A 16,889-nucleotide genomic window follows, 5' to 3' on the forward strand; every position below is an offset into this window, starting at 1 on the left:
GTCCCCTAACCCTAACCCTAACCCTAACCCTAACCCTAACCCTAACCCTAACCCTAACCCTAACCCTAACCCTAACCCTAACCCTAACCCTAACCCTAACCCTAACCCTAACCCTAACCCTAACCCTAACCCTAACCCTAACCCTAACCCTAACCCTAACCCTAACCCTAACCCTAACCCTAACCCTAACCCTAACCCTAACCCTAACCCTAACCCTAACCCTAACCCTAACCCTAACCCTAACCCTAACCCTAACCCTAACCCTAACCCTAACCCTAACCCTAACCCTAACCCTAACCCTAACCCTAACCCTAACCCTAAACGCGGAGCAGTACACCCGTACCCGTACGCGTACATGTACACGTAGCTTATAGCGGCAGCTCTACGTAGGGAGGGCGCCGCGCAGGTACAGGAAACCGCTGTTGCTGCTAGCGTGGTCCTCAATTGCTGTCCCCGTGGTTCAGCTTGGACTGCCGTCGTTGCTATCGTCACGGTGGACTTGTGTGGTGGCAAGCGTGTTGCAACCCCTTTGATGCTATTGATCTCGGCAATTTCTTGGCCGATGACAGATGTATCTGCTCCCGTAGACGGAGGTGTACCCTCCCTTCCCCCCCCCCCGCGAGCACGAGTAGTGCGCTCCGGGTGCAGAAGAACTTTGATGTTTGACGAATAAACGTCGCTCCTCGTGGGTCTCTGCCGCCGGTCATGCTTGGTGCTGCCTCCTCGTGGTGTTGGGTAGCGCAACTGACCAAGTACACTTCTTGAAAAAGGTGGATATTCCCGTCGCACGATGCTTGCACCGTACTTTTCCGCACCCTCGCCGCACAGACGTTGCCGCCAAAACCCAGTTGGGACTGACGGGATGCTTGGCGGCGGGAACACTTACTGTCACCACAGCAAGTTTCCATGGCGGACTCCTCGACATCGTCCGTGAAGATGGTGCACGTCGCAGCCAATCTGTCGACTGGGGTGAGTCAAGCACTACTTCGCAGGAGAAATGAAACCTTTCGCGAGCTGCGCTCTCTCTTCCTTTTCTATTTCGCTAAGGAGTAACACCCTCGACTGTTTCGCCTGTTGCACGAAGGCTTTCCAAAGGTGCATGCTGTTGACTTTCTGACGACACAAAGTCACGCATTCCGTGGCCGCTGCCGCTTCTTGCAGCCCTTTTTCGCACTTGTGGAAACCCGAGTGCACCTTCTCGTGGAGTATGCCCTTGTCAATGACGCTCTTCTCTTTGAGCTGCTGCAGGGTATAAATGCACTTCATGACGGACTTCCCCGGTCCGTGCCGGTAACGGACACGCTTAAACACAGGCATAAAGAATTGTTTGTACATAGAATGATAGACGTGCACCTTTGCAAACAATTTCACGTACAATCATGTTTGGAGGGTGACAGGGCTTCACCACTTTGCAGCACCTTTATTGCGTGCAGAAAAGTATAAATATGGGGAGGGTCAAGTGAGAAAGTTCAAGTCCCCTTGATTTCTACTCATATGGCTGCGCACGCAATCCTAACTTTTCTGTGGACCAGCATCGAGGTCCTCTTTTCTGTGAACGTGACCACTAGCATTCCCCTTTCTCTGGTCCTCATTCGAAGTCGACTCGCAAGTCTAGCAACACGCTCTAAACTCGCAGGGTCGTGCTCTCCAACGATGCAAGAAAATGTAGTGCTCTTGTGGGGTGCGCTCTGGGGTCTTCAGTGCCGAGATGGCTACTGTGAGTCATATCGACCATGGCGATTGGGGAAAGCATCGTGATCAGTTGTGAGGGCCTACCAAGTCGGCACCTGCAAACGAAAGCAGAGTGGATTTATATGAAGTCCAAGAGAAATGCTGGCCGAAGGCGGTGGAAGGGCGGAGGTACAAGAGAAAAGCACTTGTTCAAGGAGAAGGTGAGCGCGCGCGTGGAAAAAAAAGATAGCGAGTGAAACACGTTGAGCGAAGAGGAGAGCAAAGCAATCGCGCTGCCCGATACCGCCTAGTAGATCAGTGAGATAAGTGGCGTGAGACAGTCCCTGTCACTCTCTCCCGCACAGCTTGCAGCGGGTGGCACCCAGAGGATGAACGCAAAAGAAGAACGCCGTTTACTTCCCCCCCCCTATAAATGGAGTCACGCGCTCGTTGTGCTCGTTAAGGAGTGGGAAAAGAAGCGCATGAGCACTCCTATCATGGTGCATGTGCTGGCCCTCCTGATCACTCAAACAGACATACACACCCACACACACAGGAGGTACCATGGCCAACGCAAGAGAGTATGCTCTTTCCAAAAGGTGCCAATGAGCCTCTTCCTTACAAGCAGAGTTACATCATCGTTGTTGTCGCGTGCGTCTACATCAGCACAGAACGTGAGGGAATACAAGAATGTGGATTTTACAAATGTCGGCAACTGTTAAGAAGGAGCTACACGAATCCACAGAGCTTCAGGAAAGTAGCGGTGCTCCTCCGCGGGGCCGCTGCACATGATACAAGGTGGTCCGTGTTGTCGAGTACTTAGCGAAGCCAATGCGTCCTCATCTCCGCACTAGAGCCGGATGACAGTTGCCCCCCTCCCCCTTGGCCACGGGATCGGCGCAATATTGTTGGCGCCGATGAAGATGTAGTCATTTTCACAGTCGAGGAGCACCCTCACAGGACGCAGGGTGAGCCAGAGATAGGTTCAGCGTGCACACATACAAGTCAAGCCCTCAACGCTCGAGATTCGCACAGTTGCTGAGCTGGTACGCTCCTTCGCACAGATGCCCGCGTGCGCGAGAAGACTCTTTGAGGGTGCTGGCGCCTTTAAGACGAAGCTCACCCAGAAAGCTTCGGAGTGAGTAAAAAGGTACCGTGTTGCACTCTCTCAAGCTGTGGCGGTTCCAAAGACGAGCACAGCTGTGGATCAGCACACCTTGTGAATATGCATTGCCTTCTTGTAGAGAAGGCTGAAGGAGGCCGGTGGAGAGGAGGGGGGCAGTCTCAAGGCGGCTCCGCAGAGCAGGGTGAGCTTGGACAAAGGGAGAAGTAATCAAATAGGCAAAGATGCATGGAAATGAGCTGAGAAGATGACAAATTTGACTGACGTTCGTTTATAATCGTTTCGGATGTCGTCAGCAGATGAAAGGGGAGGTGAGTGCAGGAAGACGCAATGAAACAGGCGTCGGGTTGCTTCTGACAGCGTGGGCTTGTATGTGTAGGGGGAGGGGGTTGGGCAATTCGATGCGGTGACAGCATCGATCATCAGTAGAGTATGAACGAGCACAGTAGACAAGAGTTTTGTTGCGAAGAAAGAAGAAATACACAAGAAAAAAGGCAAAGACAAAGAAAACCTCTCGAGGCACATGGATGACTTGCTTGCCTGATGTCAGGACATGGTTGCCGGCATGCAGACACGAGGAAACGGAAACGGAGAGAGTGGTGTCCTAGTCAGCCCACTCCTCGTCAGAGCTCCAGCCTGTCGCGTCCATGTCCGCCTCCCACTTTGCCTTCAGCGCCTTTACCCCACAGACCTCTTCTATAAACGATGGACTGTTGACGCACCGCAGGAGAAACTCGCTCCCTCCCTCCTTGTACGCACGCAAAAGCGCGTCGGCGCAGGCAGTGCAGAAAGGGTTCCGCTCACCACACAGGTGGTGCATCGTGTGTGAGAAGACGCTGCCGCGGATCTGCTGCGGGATGACCCCGAGGCGGCACCGCCCCTGATCACTTTCACCGGTGGCGGCCTCACGATAGGCTGGGCACCGAAAGCCACTGGGGTGCTGATACAACTCGGCCAACAGATCGACCGCGATTGCCGACGCAATGGACGATACCGCTGGTCGAGTAACCGTGCATTGCTCATCCAGCGCACGGAAGCTGAGGCTGTCTGTGGGTGCTATGATGTCGCTGCAAAAGTAGCATCCCAAGGGGGTGCGAAGTGTGTCACGGCAGTCGTCCTCCCCTACAGCGTTGGAGCGGGAGGTCTGCACCGGCACGCCGTGACGCATTACCACATACGTGTCGAAGCCGAGGGCAACGTTGATGACAGGCGTCCCTGTCGCTGCAGCAATGATGGTCGGCACCCAGCGAGCCTCGCGCGAGTCGGTGAGGAGAAACACAACGTCGCTCTCGGCGATGAGCTCTTCCAGTCGGTGAATTTCGCCCAGCGCCTTATCCGCCTTCGCCTCATCGATGCGATGCCCTGGCATGTGGATGGTCAAAGGAACCGGCCGTACCACCGCAGATGGGATGATGGCGCGAATTGCCTCGGCAGCTGCGTCCACCTTAGTCTTGCCGTCTTTCGCTGCCTCGAAGGTGAACAACGACTGCCGCGCCAAGTTTGAGAAGGAGACACGGCCACGGTCGACCAGGGTGAGGTCACGGACTCCCCACATCAGCAGATTTCGTGCCACGTTGCAGCCCAGGGTGCCAGTACCAAGAAGAAGCGCTTTGCACCTGGCAATCTGATCTAACGCCAGTGACGGCAACACGCGCCACTTCATAAGTTCGAGGTTAAAGCGAGAATCGCTGTCAGCCCGCTGGACGGGGTTAATAAAGGCCCCCAGGTCCAGGCTCTCGATCTTCTTCTTGCGCCACCCTGAGGCCTTGAGAGAGGGAAACTCCTCCTTCCACTTTACGCGCGCCAGGTCGGCGAACGACGCGCCCGTCAGCCGCTCTCGGAGAGAAGTAACAAGCGACTCCTCGATGGCGTCGAACTCGAGCTTCACAAATACACTCTTCTCCGTGCCTCCAGACCGCAGCGCGTAGAGACGGAGGGTGGTGAGGGACGGCACCGCAAGTCGTAGGCACGTGATCACGTTCCGCACCGGAAGACTAATGCTCCCCACGGCGTCGGAAAAGTCGAACAAGCACACGACAACACTGTCACCCTTCGTTGCAGTGGCAGTGACAAAGGCGGTTGGCGAGAAAGAGATGAACTCTACGCTGTCGTTGGTACAGACAGCCAGAAACGGGTTGCAGGCCCGCTCAGGTTTCTGACGGAGCAGGCTTGTCCCGTGGCGATGCATCGCTTGCGCAGCGTCAGCGGAAAACGGAAGCGCAGGCGATGCACCGAGCACTAGACAGTCAACTAGTACAGCGCTCTCGATGGCAGTGGACGGGAAAGCCTCCCAGTGAAAAAAGCTGTACGCCTTTGCATCAATGTAAGTGAACATGCAAAGGGTGGCAAACGGCATGTTGCCCCACGCATCCGCCTCCTCTTCGGCGCTGGCGTACAACGCCACAGCAGGCCCCAGCAATGTCTTCGCCACGATCGAAAGTAGTGCGTTCCGCAAATTCAGCGCATTGAGCTCCTCAGCAAAGTTGAAGCTCTTCACCGTCCCTTGCACCTGCACGCTCACAACATCGGCAGCGTTGTCCGCTGCAACCTGGGTGAGCGTCGAAGGACCCAGACTGCCAGCGCTCAGGTGCACCAGGTTTGCTGGAGTCAAAAATACGCGGTCGGAAACGTTGGCGCGGATAACGCCGGCCAGGGAAGCATGCGGCTCCTCCAGTCTCCACTCGGTCAGCTTGAGCTGCCGGAGTTGCTCCCAGAACCCAACGTCGATGGACAGCTGGAGGTCCGAGAAGGTGAGATGCGGTTTACCGCTCACGGCGCTCATGACGATGGCGGATCAAGTTCTGCTTTGCGTTTTCTTTCTTCGCAGGGATAAGTCGGAAAACGTGTGTGGCTTGGCTGCGGCAGAGAAAGGAGACGAAGTGTATAAAGAAGACGAAGTTGAATGACCCTACAGTGTTGGGAAGTGAGCAGATAGGAAAGACATTCAAAATGTGTGTCGGCACACGAGCAGAGGAATGGTGGTGGGCAGTGCAATGTCGCTTCTTTGTTTACGGCGGAGCTAAATGGGAAAGGAAAAAGAGTTCGCATGCACCAAGTCACCAACGCATTTGTAAAGGCGTGCGTACGAGAGCAGCGTACACTTCTTGCTTTGCTCAAGAGCATCATCTCACTAGACCAGAGGCTCACATATACCAGGAAGTACGGTGATAGAGGATGATAAAGATTGCACAAGAGAAAAGGTGGGGCACACTCGTCATGGATTGGTGGAGTTCACACGAAAACAAAAGATAAATAGTGGATAAAGGAAGAAACAGAGGCAATGCAAATAAACTCACAGTACGCCGTGAAAAGGCAAGCCTGCCGGCGCTACGTCTCGCTTTTAGAATGGAAACAGGCGCGCAGGAGGAAGACGGGCAGCGTGTTAGGCGGGAAATGTCATAGCCAGCGAACCCGAGAAAGCATCCCGCCCCTACGAATCGGTACAAAAGAAAACCTGAAAGCGCGGAAAAGCGAAAAGGGCATAGTTTGTGTTCCTCGTCGGTGTGGGTAGGTGCAGCGCAAAAAAAAAAAACGAGTGCACAAGAAGACGGCGCATGACACCGCGGCAGAATGGTCAGAGTTGCATTCATGGGGAGTAGTATAGGCGTCTGAAAAATAAGTGTGGAATGGCGCACCCACAGGGAGAGATACAAGGAAGATCGCATCACCGATGTTGCTCAAAACGGGCTGTTGGAGAACGCCGAAGGGTCGATGAACGGTTGATTGCCACAAATCGTCTTCGCCGGCAGGCAACCTGAAACTGGGTCGAGGATGAGGCGGGTTGAACAGTGGTCAAAGGACATCGACAGTCCCGATGCTGCAGCATATCACTGACAAGCAGCTTCATATCAGCCGTGCAGGGGTGTTAGCCGAGCCAGGTGCCGGAGATCGGGCCCTTCAGTCGGACCGTCTGAGGCGCACCCTCCTCAGCTGCTGAACGCTGAATGTGGTGTGGCGGCGAAGTCATCGGCGTTAACTTGCCTCATCCGTTCCGGAGAGTAGGCCTGCTCTGCATCCGCGCTGATGTTGGCGCAGTCAAGTATCGTTGTCGGGCTAGAAGTGGGTGTGGTAGTCATAGAAGAGGCCGAGTGAAAAACGGTAGCCAAGAAATTCAAGCACGTTGTCGACTCACAGGCTGAGGGCTACCACCACAAACGGCGCCTCGAAACTGTCGGCGTCTGTTTTTACTATGACCCACTTTTTCCCCTCCATGTTGCGGGGAAGAACGCTCTCCACCTTCACCGACACCACTGCTGCGACGCTCGCAGAAAAAGAGCGACAAGCGTACGTCTTCATCTGCTTGCCAGGGACTATGATCAGCTATGCATCGCTGCAGAAACAGCAGCCGGTTGATATTGAAGTGCTGACGCGGAGCTCTGTTCCAACGAACTCACTCGGTGTGACGAGCTGCACGGCCTAGCTGTCACGCTGCTGACTCTTCAGACTCCTGGATGGCCTCCAGCGGTTCGGTGCGGCACGTGTCAAAGAAGCCTGTTGGGTGAAAGGGGTCCTCACACCTCGCTGCCTTTGAAATGGCTTCGTGCTCCCGGGTGAAGCGCTCCACCAGCGTTACGCACTCGCGCGAAGCCTCGGAGAAGACAGACAGCCACAAATTCCATCCAGCAGAGAAAAAGATGGTAACAATAATCTATCACTCCCGCTGTACAGTAGGAAACGTCGTGCTCCCTGCTCATTGCAATGCGGTCACTGTTTGCCAGCCCATGCAAGAGCAGATACTATGGCAGTGGCTGGATAAGATCCGCATCCCCCCACAGCGTAGCATCACCAGGCATCCGGCGATCCGAAAACGACAACGGCGTAGTCCAGTCGCTGAAGGTGCCATGTACAGCACACCCCAACAATCGCGGCGCCGACCAAAAAAGCTCAACCAGAGTCCTATGCTGGGTGGTAGAAGCAGCTCCTTGTCATTAGTTGCTTGCGTTCGATGCAGGAGAGTGAAAAATGGGGCGTGGTATGGCCTAGAAGGGTAGGCGAGAAAAGAAAACGCAAACGGTAAGTGGAGACTGCTACTTCGTATTGAGTGGCATCGGAAACAAGGTTTGTAAACAGCTATAATCATCGATAAAAATGCAAAGAATAACAAGTACGTAAAGCAGCCCTGCGAGAAGGCAAGTGGCTCACATGCACAGGAGAGGATGCTCATGTAGATTGCCTTCTCCGCGCTCAGTGCTGAGCAACTGCCGGGCCGGGTTCCTGCTTCTTTATCATGCGAAGCTAAACGTAGTGCGTAGGCAAAAGAAAAAAGAGGAGGATGAGTCACAATATTACTTGAAAGAATTCACTTTCTGTGGGTAACTGATTCTGTGCAAAGGAATATAAATCGTTGCATCTACTGAAAAAGAGAAAAACTGTCACGTAGAGCTGCGTATGGCGTCTGCTACGATGCACTCGCACGCGACAGGTAACCCGAATGAAAGTCATTCAAGAGCTTTCTTGGAACACGCACAACACCGTAATTGTTGAAGCGAATGTGCGGAAAGCTGAACTACCTAGCTGGAAGGAAAAAAGGAACAAAGAACAACATTACCAGATATTCTCACCTTTAAAAGATCTGTTGATAGAAAAGGGCCCGGGGTCGACAATGCGCTTCTTGTTATCCATCATCTCGTTCAGCAGCCTGCTCGAAACGGGTCGCAGTGTGAAACCTTAGTACCCTGGCCCGATGCACATCCATAGCCTCGGGTGTTTCAGCGACTCCCCGATCAACGGCCCTCTGTCTTCAATGAAGGAACGATGGCGGTGCCACATACCACTGATCTGCTCCCCGAGCGGTAGAAGTATGCGCGCAATGGCCTCCACCTTCTGTAGTTGAATCTCGCTAGGAAGGGATTCAAGCGACGTAGCCATGTCACTGGACTTAAGGTGAGTCCCTGGCCTGTATTATTTCCTCACCAAATCGGTTCTCCAAATCCGTAATGGAGTGGTTCAGTGACGCGCCATCAGCCAGGTAAAAGTACATGTTGTAACCGAGCAAGGGGATAAGCAGGAGACTATAGCTGGGTGAAGCAAGAGCCTTGCGGAAGCAGCGGTCAGTAGCCACGAAGACGCGGGTAGGGAAGTAGTCACCCTTGTCCGTCCCAACAACTCAGGCATCCCCTCAGGCATCTGAGCGCGGTGCAATGCTCCTGACCGGAGCCTGCGCGACGGCGCCACCACTTGACTAAAAGTTCTGTGTTTAGGTCTTAAAGAGAGCCCCAGAATCGGTCACAACTCAGGCGTCTTTGAAGTTGTATCTACATGGGGAGGGCATCTGCCTTGAGCCGGGACTCCTTACTCGACAGATCCGCTGGCCTAAGAAGGCCAATGTGAATCGGCATTGCTCGCCGCTCGTTCACGGATGCCGCCGCCTCGTGTATGAACTTTGTGCAAGAGAGTTTGAGGTGTTCCACCTTTCAGATGAGCGCTTCTGAGTGTGACATCTTAACCTGCTCGTTCCTCGTCGGGCAATGTACAGCGAGAGTGGTGAATGCTTTGCAGTTTTTGTCGAAAAGTGATGGGCTGGTTTTGCAACAGTAGAGGCAAATCTTGTAGAGATTTAGTAAAGCGGGGAAAGGTGGTACTGAACGTCAATTTTCGCGTTGATGGGAATTTCATTGTCGTTCAGGAAGGCTATAGGTGCGGGGTAGGGCTGCAGACACTCGAGGTGAATGAGACATGCGTTTCCCCACAAGTTGTACACGCCGGGTCCCTCCGATCAGTGACAGTCACGTGGCACCCACGGGGGTGTACCTGTGAAGCTGTCGACACCCCCACCATCCTGGTACCAAAGACGATGACGTTCCTGTCACTCTTGAAACCCGTGGCGTCGCAAACCGTTTTCAGATGCACGGTTTGCAGAGGAAGTATACTTCGCAATCGGATGATGCTGAGCTGGGAACGTTTGCTGTGCAAAACGACTGTTGTGTGAGATAGTTAATCAAGAAGAAAGCAGTACAAAAACTAAGGATCGGCAGGGGAGAGTAGAAAATGGCGGAAAAGGTGGTGCACCTGGACTGCGCTGTAGGTGTGCGTTGAACGTGGGAACGGACGTGGGGGGGGGTGCTGGTGTGCTTGCCTACTGTTGAGTTGTGTACGAAGAAGAAGCATGTCAATATCAGCTTCCCATTTGTCACTCGGCGAACTGCTGGCAGGTGAATTGGCGACGTGAGTATTCGGGAATGGTTGGGCACACCTTCTTGGCTAACTGCGTCGAATAACTAGCCTTCTGGAACACGAGGGTTTTCAGTCGTGCGCTTTGCAGCCGTGCTCAACGGAAGTGAATTGGGTGCGCCACGCAGCAGATAGTGCAGAGCGTTTGTCGAATGTTTTGTGGAATTGTTGCGCGCCACTGGTTTAATACACTCTATTTGATTTTGCAACAGCAGCGTCCTTCAGCGGTTGGTGCAAAAAGCGATTGATGTGATTCGGGTCTCGCATAAAAAATCATCCGTTATACCAATGGTACTGCGTTTTCGCAGCCATGGGGGTGCCTTGAGAATGGTTTCCCAGGCAGCGATTTCATGCGCTTTCGCGGGGAGGGGGAAGAGCGTCATTGTGATTTCCGTGATGCCGGCCTGGTAGAAAGTGTAGTTTTCATTGCAAATGAAGGCTGATTCTGACACACATCCAGTGTGCGACTCTGCATGTGCCCCTTGCGTCGCTCTCGAGTGAATCTGTGGTGCCTTGAAAACAACAAGCAAGTGCTCAGAATCATAATTCGTAAAAGGACCCTCTCTTGTGTTGAATCCCCGCAGCCTGCTTCACAGCAGCTGTGTGAAATCTCCGGCTTTAAGGAATCACTACCAAGCGTATCAATGAGGGCTCCTGCGCAAACACAAATATTGGGTTGGATGCCCTTATCTAACGTTCCCCTCTCGAAAATTGTATGCAGAATACCCTGCCTGCCTTTCCCTACGTTTCGTTCCATCACTCCACTACCGGGCGTCACACAGCGCCTTCACTTACCAGCCACCTTTCAAAGTGCAATGCAGGATAGACTAAGGGAGATTGAGGGTACGCTTGCCCGAACAAAGGAGCGAAAAAATACAATCCTGTACAAGCTATCAAAGCGACGTCAAGAGGAAGAGCGGCTTGCCAAGCTCGGAGTGCAAAGGCTTCCGACGAATCCAAGCGAAGTGGATGATGAAAAGGTCATCAATTATGTCCTCTTCAGACTGAAGCAGGAGATCGGTGACAAAACGGCACAGCTGCGAGACCAAACGCTGCTTAGCATTGAAAGAGATGGCGAGGCCGTTATTCGAGCAAAAAATGATGAAGTAAATAAACTTCTCTCTCGGAAGTATCAGTGGGAAGCGCGCCTATCCTTCCTGGCTGGTGAACCGATCGCGCCGCGTTCGCGCAAAAAGATTTTTTTCGGCTGTGCGAAAGAGCTCCCTGAAGCTTCGCCCGTGCGAAAGCGGCAGCGTGTAGAAGGGACACAGGAGGCGGGAGAAGACGAGGTGGCCGATAGCTCCGAGGATGATGAGCTAGTGCCCGATGAACCCGAAACTGAGCAGCCTGCAACGCGAGATCACGACTACCTTGAAAGGGTAAAGTGGTTGGGATCGAGTGCTGCTGACATGGACTTGGTTCGGCTTGAACGTGAGGCGGAGGCGAAAATGCGCGCAAAAGGAGATACCATTGTCTCTCGAGCTGGCGCAAGCGCTCTTATTCTTTCGTACTGCAAAGAGGGAAAAGTTATGATTCCGGGCGAGGAGCATTTTAAGCAGCAGCTCGTAAACAATCGCAAAAAAGTACTGCAGGAGCGTTTGAACGCGCTTCGCGGGAAAAGTTGAAATTTCTCTCAGTATGTCCCCATTGGGCTCGGGAGGCCCCTGCTTCTGCCTTTTCTGTCGCAAGATATGTACGAGAAAGCAAACGTGAAGCTCCCGTTGCATATTCTCCTTGATTTCATAGCGAACCGGAGCAGCTACCCGGGGGCTTGAAGCGAATCTGTTGTTTCTCTCCACGCGCGACAGTGAGAACGATGTTCCTGCAAGTGGTTCATTGCGGAAAATGTAACGCAGCAACTGCAGTGAGTCGTGATGCTCCACTTCTTCGCGTTAAAATCTTCTGTGGAGACCCCGATAGCACGATGAACAGGCTGTTTCGCACCACCTCTATGCACTTTCGTTTCCCTCTTTTTCGTCTTTGCACCTTGGCTCCACTTTCTGATGAAAGAATGGCATTGTGTCTCCGTTTCTGATTCCCGTACAGGCTTTTCAGCCTTTTTTTTCATAAACGCTTATTGCACAATAGTGCAGTGCTGAGTAGATTCCGATCTCCTTCCACGCACCTCGCTGAATTTCGCATTGGTTTTCTCACAGCAAGTGTTTACAGTATCCTCTGAAGCGGTTTTTTCATAGAATGCCCGTTGGTCGAGCAAGGAAAGCACGCCTTGACCACGGGTCAAAGCGAACTATTTCTCGCTTTCTGGTCTCCGAGGCGGCAATTGGGAAACTGGTGAAGGGCATCTCAGTGGGCACCGATGCTGCTCATTCAGTGACGCCAAGGGAACTGGGGAGCGGGTTGCCGCATGACCCCATTCACCTTCCACTTCGAAGGACCCCAAATGGCAGCGGCTGCTATCACTGCGCCACGGAGGAGTGTTGCTGTGTAGCGTTTGAAAAGATCTTATCGAGCACCTACGCTGCAATGTCAAAGAAACGTGTGGTGGAAGTGTCCGGTGCTCGACAGCTTTGCGCAAAGTCGCTGCTGACACCTTTTGTCACAAGGCTAGTGCGCCTGATGAATATAACGAAGAACGACACCTTCTACGATTTCGGATGCGGAAATGGTTCAGTCTTATTTCAAGTCGCCTTTATGACTGGTGCAAAGTGTGTTGGTGTGGAAATCAGCGAGCACAATGCAGATGTTGCACGAGAGGCCTGGCAGCTGCTGCGGCAGGTGCTGGAGAAAAAGTACGATCGGCCGATGCCGAGGATGGAGATTATCACGGCGGATTTGGCTGAACTCCTCTCTACGCCCACGTACTTCGACGAAGAAGAAGGACAAACGGCTATCCTGATATCGAATCTCCTCTTCCCGAAGCCCCTGACGCACTTTTTGTCAGAGCGTCTCCGGTCGACCCATGTAGGAACCCGTATCCTATGTTTTGACGATTTGTACCCCCACGCTCGCTCGGTGGCTACGTACAGAGACCCTGGTGCTTTTGAGCTGTTTGACATGAAAGATTACTTGTGGCAAGAGATGAGTGTGGAATGGTGCTCAATGGAAGGCAGATTCTTCATACACACGCGGAAGTAGTGCTCTCGTTGCGCCAGCTGTTAACGTACTGCACGTCATGCCTCTCGCCTGCTCGTGAAAATCTTTGCTTGCCGTTTGTTTGACTGTATCCGCTTTCTCTGTTTCTTTTTGTGTGTATGTATGTTTACCCTTCACCTGGTGCCGTTCTTCTCTCCACCTTTTCTTGTACCATGATCCTTCAAGTTTCGCTTCGGAGAAAAAAAATGCCTATGCGACATTCTCGCATGTTAATGACCTATTCTCTTGTGTTCAACCGGAGATTTACCACTGTGCTGCCAGACAAGCTGCATTCGAATGGTCACTAGAGCTATCGAAGGTGCAACCAGTGTTATTCGCTGTCTTATCTCGACTTTCTCTGGATTGAGACCTCACGACATCCTCCTTGATCTCTTGAATCCTTACTGGCTTCTTTCCAACAAAACGCTTTCAAAAAAGGATCATATCAGAGTTCCTTAAAAGACGAAAACCATCTTGCTCTTTTGTGCTTTTCCCCCGCCACCCTCCCTGCCGAATGCCGAGCCACTACTGGTGGTGCCGGCGTCAAGTGCCTACAACGTGGGCGAGTCAGCGCGAGTCATCGCTGCGGATGTCGGCGGGCGGGCCCTGGACGGCGTGGGCGTCGGGGCGAGCTGCGGCAGTGAGCGTGTTTGTGGGTATCATCGGATAGGCAAAAAGTGTCCGCGTGACACGAGCGCATGCCACCCAACCCCCGCACCGCCTGCTGGTGTGGGGCGCCTGCGAGCCACCTCCCGAGAGGGGAGGAGGATGCACCACGTTGCGGCCTGCCTGATGGGGGAGCGGCTGTGCGGCGCCCTACGAGGTGCGGGGTGGGTGGGCAGAGTTTGAGGGCAGGGGCCGTCCTCGGGTGACTGGGTCGGCGCACTGCCGTGACGCGTGTCTACCAGTGCCTCGCACCACGCGGATGGGGCCCGTAACAGGGTCGGCGGTGGAGCGGCGTTGGACCTCACGCTGTGTGGCAGAGAAATGGTCACGTTGAAAGAAGAAAAAACTTCTACCTTTGTTGAGGGGCTAGCGAAGCTGATCTCGGGTGGCTTTACGTGGCGCAATTCGAAAGTCGTTGGCTTGGGTCACATCAGAAGTTGCTTGGAGGGTGTCGGCGTTCAGTCCAGTGGGACCATCGATGAGACGAAGCCCGAGACAAACGTTTTCGCGACGATTCCGTTGCAGAGCCGCATGCGAAAGTGCGGCATTGTGCTGAGCGGTCACTTAAACACAGTCCCGGTTGACAGGCAAAAGTAACACTCCGATTCGTTCAAGGCTGTGCCGGAGAAACGATAGTTGCTGTAGCTGCGGTGCGTGTGATGTGAAAGGGCTTTAGTGCTGTTTATATGGCGCTCGTTCCCCAGCTCAAGGTCCAGCCCGATCGGTCAGTTTACTTTGCCTTGGCGTACGACAGGGAAGTCGGCTGCCTGACAGATTGCATTCTCCCGCAGTCTGTGAAGAGCAAAGGTGTCAAGAATGATGGCTGCCTGATTGGCGAGATCACCTCCAACGAGGTGATCGTGGCGGACAAGCATATCTGCGTGTGAGAGCTACACGTGAGAGGACGGTCGCCCACTCGTCATGCGCGGTGACGGAGGACAGCTGCAACACGATTGACTACGCCGCCAGGCTCGTCAAGGTCTACACGAATGCAGAGGGCATCGTGCAAAACGGAGAGAGCAACTGCTTCTTCAGTGCGTTGAGCACTATCATGTCGATCAATGTGATTCACGGCGGTATCGCGATAAAGACGATTCCTGTCCATTGCATTTTCAACGAGTTCTGCAACCCACCTCACATGGAACATGTAGATGGCCAAAAATGCGCTCCTGGCTACGTCCCGAACGATCCGCTTCCGGAGATAAAGGAACACAGTGATGCTGACATAGTCATCAAAAACCTTCTCTCCGTCCGCTCGCTCCACGACGCCGAGAAGAATGCCTTCACTGCACTGGTTCGTGTTATGATTGGTGACCGGGACACGCAGACGCTTGGTGACAACACGGAGGCTGACCAGTATGCTCTTATCGGCGTTCCTGTTATCGTCTACGGCCCTGGAAGCATCAGAGTTGCGAACCAGGAGAATGAGTTTGTCCCGAAGAAGCATGTGGATGACTGTGGGAAGAAGCGGGCCATTCACCCTACGCGCAAGAACCATGATATGTAGTCCCACGTGTGAGCGGCCCGATAACCCCTTTGATGCGCTTTTTTTTGTTAGCTACTATCGAAGCAAAAGAAAACGTGGCGACGCTGTCGATAGCAGTGTTGTAAACAGTGCCGTGATCGCGGTGCAGTGCCACTTTCTTCAGAGCTCTGTTTCTCCTTTGCTCAACTGTACTAATCATCTCGGACGTCGGCAATCGACACCCTGCGTTCTCTCGGCTTTGAAAAAAAGACTCTCTCTCTCTCTGGAGTTCCACAAATATTGTTCCACTCGGCAGCCTGCACACTGCGGGACTGGCTGCTTGAGGCGATGTTGCCAGCACAGAGTAGGAAAGGCCCAACATACAGGCGCCTGGAAGGCAAGCGGCCAAGTGGGGTTTACGACTGGCTCACTCTTCTCGAAAGACGATTATCGCTGTCCGTACTGTCTCTGAACCCTTTCCGTTATTCGTGTAATGGGAACATATGTTGCGCTTCTTCATCCTCCTTTCCTCTGCATTGTTGTGGTGAGGCCTCTTTCTTTTTTCTGTAGAGACCAGCCTTGCCATATTGCAGTGTTTTTTGCATAGAGGCACACTTGGAACCCCCGCGTTTCGCTTTGCAAGCGCTGAGGTCTGACGTCAATCATGAGCATAGATGCACTTTCCCCGTTGGTTGCCTGTGCAGCACGGGCTGCCGTGAAGAACGGTGAAACAAGAACGATAGAGAGCGCCCTCGATGACCTGCAGCAGCAAATGTTTGGTGTTGAAGAATCGCACGAGGTGGCTACAGAGATGATGTTGAAGCGCATATGTGAAACTCAGGTACTCTTAACCCAAGACTCAGCATCTGGCAAGAGCAACCTGACCACTGAGCGGCTACTGTTAGAGGCGGTGTTGACACTCGGTGAACTGCTGCTCAGCGCCGCTGCCGGGCAAAGGCTGCGCACCAAGACAGCGAAGCAGATGGAGGACGTTATTCTTCCCATCCTGTTTCTGCGTACGAGCGTGACGCCGTCGCTCCTGAAGGCGCACGCACTGAAGGTAGCGTGGTCAAGGTTCGAATGCAGCGCGAAGACTAACAATGAGGCGAGGGAGAAATTGCACCACATTTTCGTGTTGTGGTACCGCAACCATGGCTGGGACTTTGCCCGGAGCAGCGGCGACGGCGACGGCGTCGCCGTATGCATGCCCACACCCACGCCTCACGAAGGACCCGACAACGCAAAATCTAAGTTTGAAAATAAGCTCTCTTGCTGCTCACCGCCGGTGCATCCAATGCAGCAGCGTGAGATGCTGCGCGAGATTTCGTGGAATGGGGCAGCGCGGAAAGTCGCAGCAAGCGGCATTCCGTCCTATCTGCTCACCAAACGTAGACGGGGTGATCCCACTTATCAGTGCGACAGCCTCACCTCCACGCGCGCTGAAAGGGGAGCTCCAAACTGCTTGCCGGCTTCAGCACAGCCGCCATCACCCACAGCCACAGATAAAACCACATGCCAGATCAATCCAAGGATTCTCGCGTTGGACTCCCCGGTGAAGCGGCACAGACGGAATTTGACTGTTGATGTGCCGCCCTCACCCGACCGCCCAGAATGAGTACGAAACGAGCTCCTTCATTTGGGTAGTTCGTTGGTGTATGCTCTGTGTGAGTGCGCGCGAGCACTTTTTGCGTATCGTGCTCA

The 16,889-nt window shown here is 53.5% G+C and overlaps 5 protein-coding genes across 5 annotated transcripts; 4 read left to right on the forward strand and 1 right to left on the reverse strand.

Moving 5' to 3' along the window:
• Nucleotides 1-3,398: 3,398 nt before the first annotated feature.
• Nucleotides 3,399-5,576, reverse strand: LMXM_07_0010 (putative ubiquitin activating E1 enzyme; the record flags this gene model as incomplete). The annotated part of the gene is made up of 1 exon (XM_003872095.1): nucleotides 3,399-5,576. The coding sequence occupies one exon, from the start codon at nucleotides 5,574-5,576 to the stop codon at nucleotides 3,399-3,401; it is 2,178 nt and encodes a 725-aa protein (XP_003872144.1).
• A 5,032-nt stretch (nucleotides 5,577-10,608) lies between these two features.
• LMXM_07_0020 (conserved hypothetical protein) lies at nucleotides 10,609-11,589 on the forward strand (the record flags this gene model as incomplete). The annotated part of the gene is made up of 1 exon (XM_003872096.1): nucleotides 10,609-11,589. The coding sequence occupies one exon, from the start codon at nucleotides 10,609-10,611 to the stop codon at nucleotides 11,587-11,589; it is 981 nt and encodes a 326-aa protein (XP_003872145.1).
• Nucleotides 11,590-12,160: 571 nt separating this feature from the next.
• LMXM_07_0025 (conserved hypothetical protein) lies at nucleotides 12,161-13,060 on the forward strand (the record flags this gene model as incomplete). The annotated part of the gene is made up of 1 exon (XM_003872097.1): nucleotides 12,161-13,060. One exon carries the CDS (start codon nucleotides 12,161-12,163, stop codon nucleotides 13,058-13,060), a length of 900 nt encoding a protein of 299 aa, XP_003872146.1.
• Nucleotides 13,061-14,774: 1,714 nt separating this feature from the next.
• On the forward strand, nucleotides 14,775-15,230 carry LMXM_07_0030 (conserved hypothetical protein; the record flags this gene model as incomplete). The annotated part of the gene is made up of 1 exon (XM_003872098.1): nucleotides 14,775-15,230. One exon carries the CDS (start codon nucleotides 14,775-14,777, stop codon nucleotides 15,228-15,230), a length of 456 nt encoding a protein of 151 aa, XP_003872147.1.
• Nucleotides 15,231-15,852: 622 nt separating this feature from the next.
• On the forward strand, nucleotides 15,853-16,803 carry LMXM_07_0040 (conserved hypothetical protein; the record flags this gene model as incomplete). Its single annotated transcript, XM_003872099.1, has 1 exon — nucleotides 15,853-16,803. The coding sequence occupies one exon, from the start codon at nucleotides 15,853-15,855 to the stop codon at nucleotides 16,801-16,803; it is 951 nt and encodes a 316-aa protein (XP_003872148.1).
• Between the last annotated feature and the right edge of the window lie 86 nt (nucleotides 16,804-16,889).

The sequence above is a fragment of the Leishmania mexicana genome, chromosome 7 (genome assembly GCF_000234665.1).
Source record: "Leishmania mexicana MHOM/GT/2001/U1103 complete genome, chromosome 7".
Taxonomy (NCBI): Eukaryota; Euglenozoa; class Kinetoplastea; order Trypanosomatida; family Trypanosomatidae; genus Leishmania; species Leishmania mexicana.